Source organism: Poromitra crassiceps (genome assembly GCF_964638095.1).
Source record: "Poromitra crassiceps genome assembly, chromosome: 12".
Lineage (NCBI taxonomy): Eukaryota > Metazoa > Chordata > Actinopteri > Beryciformes > Melamphaidae > Poromitra > Poromitra crassiceps.
The window spans coordinates 35,400,390-35,407,889 of record NC_139632.1 but is presented as its reverse complement, the minus strand read 5'-3'; the positions used below and the strand labels follow the sequence as shown (position 1 = coordinate 35,407,889).

The following is a 7,500-nucleotide window of genomic DNA, read 5'->3' as shown; positions in this document are numbered from 1 at the left end:
TGAACTGAACAAACTGAATTTATAACTTTTGTTGTTTATTGTTAAATCGGCAATTATTATTTTTCTTTTAAATTTTCTCTTACCTTTTTTTTTTTTTACTTTATTTTTGGTGAATAACATCTGGTGTGGATGATTATTTGGACTTGGCTGTAAAGGACATTTTTCTTTTCTGAGTGGTTTTCATTGTACCTCCAATATGCTGATTCATATTGAACTTCCCTGTGTTTGCATTGTCGCTCTGATTATTGCTTTGATTATTGGTTTGCCTTCTGCTTGGTGCCACAGATTGATGCTATGTGGGTTCATGGCAGAGTGTATGGAGGAGCACTGATTCATGTATCCACATGGGGATTGACCTTAAAAATATTAAATGTTAAAATTGTTGTCGGACTAAACTCTGGTTGGCACCCAAAAAACCCATAAGCAATCCACTACAGAAAAATGGCTGTTGCTGCTGAAAAAAATTAACGAATAAATACATAAAGAAATAAAGAAATAAAAATGTTTCTGAAAAGGAATGACATGCTGTGGTCCAGCATAATCTGTTCATCGGGGGGCCGCGCTCGGGACCTGTCACACCTACACAATTTTTTTCCCACGGCGCTGGCAACAGGCCAGGCCGGGGGCAGAAGTTGCCAAAGTCATGCCAGTCACTCATGGATGTTTAGTGAAGGGGCGGGGCTAGGCAATAGGGGCCTTCGTTAGGAATAGGTAGGTCCTAGAGAGTCGGGGTTTCGAGGGGAGGGTAGGGGGACTGGCTAGGGGGATGTGGGTAGTGGGAGAGAGGTGGTCAGGAAAGGGGGTGGGCCTAACAAAGAGGGGCTGTAGCTAGGGATAAGAAGGTCCTAGTGTCGGGATTCGGGGGGTGGTTAGGGGGAGTCGCTGGGTGTATGTGAGTTGTGGGAGGGGGTGTGGTCAGTAAAGGGGGCCAGGCTAGGGAAAAGGGGCCATACAGATAGGCAGGTCGTAAAGAGTCGGGGTTTGAGGGGTGGGTAGGGGGAGTGTGGGTGGGTTTAGTTAGGGTTACGGGTAGGACCATTTTCCATCTTTCAAACAATTAGCCGTGTTGTTGAGGTACCAGCAAAACATTGCCTAAATGCCATAAGGCTGAATGTTCACACCACTGCGCCGTGGGCTTCAAGTATTTGCGCTTGTTCATTGCTGTTGCCGGCCACTGTAGCTACTAGCCGTAGCTGCTAGCCGTAGCTACTAGCTGTAGCTACTAGCCACAGCTGCTAATTTCAGATGCATCCTAAGCCATTTTGCTGTGGAACCGGGCTGCATATGCCTCTGTACCTGTAGGTGGAGATCAACCTGAAGCGCTACCCCACGCCGTACCCCGAGGACCTGAAGAACATGGTCAAGTCAGTGCAAAGCCTTGTGGGTAAGAGCGTGCACAGCGGCCACGGGCACCAGCACCAGCTGAGCACGGGCACCGCCACCTCGGCTGGAACCAACATGGAGCACACGCACCACAGCAAGGAACCCTACGAACCGCCCTGGCCCCTCCCTCCCAAAGAGGTAGGAAGCACATACTCTATACACACATAGAAACACACCAACACATTTGTGAACACAAGTACACACATATGGGCGTCCGGGTAGTGCAGCAGTAGATTCCGTGTCCCATGAGGGTCGTAGGTTCGAGTCCCCGTTTTACCTCCAGCTTGGTCGGGCGTCCATACAGGCACAATTGGCCGTGTGCGGGTGGGAAGCCGGATTAAGGGTATGTGTCCTGGACACTTCACTAGCGCCTCGTCTGGTCGGTCGCGGTGCCTGTTCGGGGGGGACGGGAACTGGGGGTAATAGCGTGATCCTCCCACGAGCTAGGGCCTGCCGGTGAAACCCCTCGCTGTCAGGTGAAAAGAAGCGGCTGGTGACTGCACATGTATCAGTTTGAGTGTTATCTCGACCGACAATACAGATTGTCATGGAATCGTGGACAAAATCATATCCAAATGTTCTCAGATTTAATCTCGTCAAAAGGGAATCTGTGGGACTTCCGGCTGGCCTAGGAGAGATGTAGACGCTCGCAACTGAGCTCTCCATATTAACCTTTATATTTGTCAAAAGAGGCCGACCTACACACATATAATTCGGTTTTACCGTTTTATAAGCTGCGTGTGCAACATTATACTGTGAGAACTTGAGTTTTTATTACGTTTGAGTTGAGTTTTTTCGACGTGACAAGATGCCGGATTTGAGAAGTAACGTTAGCACAAAGATGGCTACAGAAACTACCGACCATGCGGGAGGCACGGACCCGGGTCAATCAGCTATCCTCCAGGCAATTGCCTCCTTAAAAACTGAGTTGCTGGCGAAAATAGACGAGAAAGCGGAGACACAGAACACCGAAATATGCAAGCAAATTAACAGCCTGAGAGAGGAGATGAAAGCTGCCATGGATAAAGCTAGCACTCGGGCTAGTGCTATGGAGGAGCGCACTGCTAGCTTGGAGCTTGCGGCTAACAATCACTCCGACAGCATCACGGAACTGGAGCAACAAGTGATCCTGCTGAAAAAAGAGGTATCGAGTCTTGCAGCAAAAAGTGAGGACCTGGAGGCGCGATCACGGAGATGTAATTTGCGCATCTTTGGTGTCAAAGAAAGACGTGAGGAGGGCAAGCGCGCAAATACCTTCGTTGCGGAAATGCTACAGAAAGCGCTAAACCTGGATAAGCTACCCCTGCTAGACAGGGCACACCGTACCCTGCAAAGAGCTCCAGACGAGGGGCAGCAACCAAGAGCTTTTGTGATTAAGTGCCACTACTACCAGGAGAAAGAAGAAATTCTGCGCAAGGCCTATGTGTCACAAAATCTCATCACTGAACAAGGTGACAGGATCCGTGTATTCCCCGACTACACCCAGCTGGTAGCCCGGCAGAGAGCTGCGTTCAAGGAGGCCAGACAACAACTTCGGCAGTGCGAGGGAGTCAGATACGGGATGTGGTATCCAGCCAAGCTCAGGATCACAACGAGGGACGGCGTGCAGAGAAATTTCACCGATCCAGACAAAGCAGAAGCCTTTGTGAAGGACCTTCCTAAAGGCACATAATTCTACAGGCTGTAACGAGACGCATTGGGAAAATCGTCGGACTTTTATTTTTGTAATTTTTTTTTTTCTTTTTTTCTTCCTCTCCCAACTTTATTGCAACAAGGGGATGGACACTCCTTTCTGCTTGAGCTTGTGAACGAACGTGAGTAAGGAGCTGGGTCTGGCTGACAATAGAGACATTCGAGTTTTGCTTTCTCTCCTGTCAGCTATTACATGCCGGTAGAAACAACGTCAAGTAACACTCACATTAACGCTGTCCTAATGGAGAGTATATCATAAAGTGATTCACTTGGGAGTTTTCACATTATGCATGTAAGCCTGTATTTTATTTTATTTTGCTTCATCTCACTGTATTGTTACAGTTGTAGACATGTCACTGCTAGAGTAGTATTAACATGTATCCAGATGCAAGCCTTCTTGTCATAAGTATGCAGGCTGTTTTTTATTTGTTTCTGTTTTGTTTTTTTTCATTCTCACATGTCATTCTCACAGATACATACGATTTCACATGGTCAGTGTGTTGTGATTTATTTAATGTTCACGGTATTATTATTTTTTCTTTTCATGCTGTAATGCTATGCAGTTAATGCAGGATTGTATTTTAGTTCATTTTCATATTACAGTTGTAGACAGATATGTGAAGCGATCAGTCTTAGCAATCCATTTGCGAGTTTCCTTGTCATAATGAATATGGCTGCTATTTCATTGTGTTTCATTCTCACAGATACATATGGTGTCATGGGGTCAGCTTGCTGACAAGTGATTCATTTACGAGTTTTCATATTAACACATGCAGTATTGTATTTTGGTTTATTTTACTCTTACAGATGTAAACACAGACTGATATATCGCTGGGTCAGTTTAATAGCAGAAGTGGCCCTATTTTTCATTTTTTGTTTGTTTTTTCCCTTCACATTATGACTTGCAAGCTCATATTCTATTTAATTTTCGCAGATGCACATATGCGCACTTGGTCTTATACAGACATGCATACACTGGCTGTTCATACACACATAGACACAGCACAGTAGCACACACATACTGAACAGGTCTCATTGACTAACTGTTATTGTTATAATTGTTGGTACATAAGGTTTTTATGGGGTCTCAGCCCCTATAGGTAAGCTTTTGAACGTAATACTTCATAATGGCTTAGGAGGGGGGGAGGGTGCAGTCTCTCAATTGGGGAGAGGCAAGCAATGTGGGTTAGATGTTATATTAAGGGTTTTATATGTATTTTGCATTACTGTCTGTCTTGTTGCTGTGTTTTCTTTCTTCCCCTCCCTCCCTCCCCCCCTCCCACCCCCAGGGTTAGAGATGTTGATCTATTACCAGGTGAATCTATCAGGACTTTCCTCAATGCTCCTCTTTCAGTCATGGCCTCAACAGACGGGATAGGTAGGACAACAAAATTCGTAAGTTGGAATGTGAGGGGACTTAATCACCCCGTCAAGCGAAGTAAGGTGTTTTCCCATTTGATGAGACTTAAGGCCGATATAATATTCTTGCAGGAAACGCACTTACGCATGTCAGATATTCCCAGATTGCAAAGAGGATGTGTGTCACAAGTCTTCCACTCCAAATTTGATGCTAAGGGTCGTGGAACAGCTATTTTAATTGGAAAAAATGTACATTTCATATCTTCAAAGGTAGTGGCTGATAAAAATGGACGCTTTGTTATTGTTCAGGGCAGGCTGTATAATTTGCCGGTGGTTCTAATTAACATATATGCCCCTAACTGGGACAACCCCCATTTCTTTAAGGAACTTTTTAGTTACATTCCAGAGGCGGGCACACACCATCTGATATTGGGAGGAGATTTCAATACCGTTGTGCAGCCTTCTCTCGATCGCTCTAAAATTACAACAGACCCTGTCTCTAAATCTGCACATTCTATAAAGGCGTTCTGCCAGTCCAGCGGTGTGGTAGACCCATGGAGATTTAAAAATCCGACATCAAAGGCATTTTCATTTTACTCTGCACCTCACCAAACATATTCCAGGATTGATTTTTTCCTTTTAGATAAAAAAATGCTTCCACTTCTGAAATCGTGCACCTACGAAAGCATCGTCATCTCAGACCATTCACCAGTCATTATGGAACTCTGGCTTCAAAATAATCCAACCGCACGGGGCAATTGGCGGCTTAATCCAACACTTCTTTCGAACAAGTGCTTTATAGATTTTCTTTCGGAACAGATTGACTTTTTCCTTGCAACTAACCAGCTACCAGACACTAATATAATTACTTTATGGGAAACTTTAAAAGTATATCTTCGGGGTCATATAATAGAATATTCAGCCCGTATTAACAAACTTAGGTCAAAACGCCTCACAGATCTTATTAAACTTATCCATGATGTTGATCAGCAACACTCCGCCTCTCCATCTGCAGAGCTTCGTAAGAAAAGGATAGCATTACAGACCGAGTTTGAGATTCTTGCATCTAAACAAGCAGAGGAGATGTTTCTCAAGTCAAGACAAAGTCATTACGAACATGGAGAACGTGCAAGCAGGCTTCTCTCGCATCAGCTACGACAATATTCGGCCGCTAATTATATTACAGAAATACAAGATACAGATGGCACCATCAAATCGGACCCAAAAGATATTAATAATCAGTTTAAACTTTTTTATTCCGATCTATATACATCAGATAGTTCTCAGGATAACAATTTCGTTGAAAATTTGGAATTGCCCATGATCAAAGATGAAGACAAGACCAAGCTAGAAGAGTCTATATCTGAGGCCGAGATCGGGAATGCAATCAAATTAATGAAGAATGGAAAAGCACCAGGCCCAGATGGATACCCGATTGAGTTTTATAAGGCTTTTGCCACTAAATTGACACCCTTATTGTGCTCGGTCTATACAGAATCACTTTCACAAAAAAAGCTCCCTCCATCCCTTACCCAAGCCACAATCTCGGTATTGCCAAAAAAAGATAAAGACCCAACCAAGTGTGAATCTTACCGGCCAATTAGTTTACTCACATGTGATTATAAAATACTTACTAAAATCCTGGCCATCAGATTGGAATCCATAGTACCAACCATTGTGCATTCTGACCAAACAGGTTTCGTAAAGGGTAGGCAGTTGTTTCACAATTTGCGCCGCCTTTTTAATATAATATATTCTGAACACTCAACCCAGTCACCAGAGATTGTCATCTCATTGGACGCACACAAAGCTTTCGATCGGATCGAATATAGACACCTATTTAAATGTTTAAGCAAATTCGGATTTGGCCCAAATTTCATTTCCTGCATTCAAACACTGTATACTCTGCCACAAGCATCGGTGAGGACCAACAATATTCAATCTGACTACTTCACCCTCCACCGGGGGACGAGACAAGGTTGTCCTTTATCTCCACTGCTTTTCGATCTCGCCATCGAACCATTGGCCATAGCTCTGCGAAAAAACAATGAGATCAGAGGCATCACCAGGGGTGGTCTGATCCACAAAGTTTCATTATACGCGGATGACCTTCTGGTATATATATCTGATCCCGAGACCTCAATCCCTAAGTGTCTGGACATTATTTCACAATTTGGTGTAGCCTCAGGCTATAAAATCAATCTAACAAAGAGTGTACTATTCCCGATAAATCAGAAAGCACTGACAATGACATTTAACTCATGTGCATTCAAAGTTTCGACTGGCCCTCTAACATACCTGGGAGTCAAGGTAACGCGATCCTACAAAGAGCTGTTCAAACATAATTTCCAACCAGCCATAGACAAAGCTAAGAAGGATCTCAGCCGCTGGTCAACTCTCCCATTATCTCTGGCTGGCCGCATTAATTCAATTAAGATGGTTATTTTACCCAAATTTTTATATCTGTTCCAGACAATTCCAATTTTCTTACCAAAATCATACTTTAAAGACTTAGATAAGAACATAAGTACATTCATTTGGAATAAGACCATACCACGCGTTCGCAAAGCTGTGTTGGAGAGGTGCAAAGCAAACGGGGGTCTGGCACTGCCAAATTTTTTATTTTATTATTGGGCAGCTAACATCCAAAAAATAAATATCTGGTATAAGTCCTTTGTAAGTGGAGATGGCCCAATTTGGTCTCGTATGGAAAAGGAGGCGTGTTCACCAATCTCCCCGGCTTCTATGTTGTGTGCTCCGCTGCCAATGACTGTAGGTGTCCATACGGATAATCCTATTGTGAGAGGTACCCTACGCATATGGACCCAATTTCGTAAACATTTTGGGCATACGCAAGCCCTGGAGTCCATGCCTCTTACCTTGAACCCCCTTTTTAAACCTTCTTTGACAGACACAGCATTTCAGTTCTGGTATGGAAAGGGAATACGTTGTGTGGAGGACCTTTTCATTGATGGGACGTTTGGTTCCTTTGATCATTTTGTTAAAAAGTACAACTTACCACAGTCTCACTTTTACAGGTATCTACAAATTCGCGATTTCACCCGC

The 7,500-nt window shown here is 43.9% G+C and overlaps 1 protein-coding gene across 1 annotated transcript in view; it reads left to right on the top strand.

The window, feature by feature from the left end:
- lrrc7 (leucine rich repeat containing 7) overlaps positions 1-7,500 on the top strand; it is a gene marked incomplete at both ends in the record, with an annotated part of 143,985 nt that overhangs the window by 96,453 nt on the left and 40,032 nt on the right. The window contains one exon of the mRNA XM_083647366.1: positions 1,303-1,521. Coding sequence (XP_083503492.1) covers positions 1,303-1,521 — 219 coding nt within the window. The remainder of the gene's footprint in view (positions 1-1,302; positions 1,522-7,500) is intronic.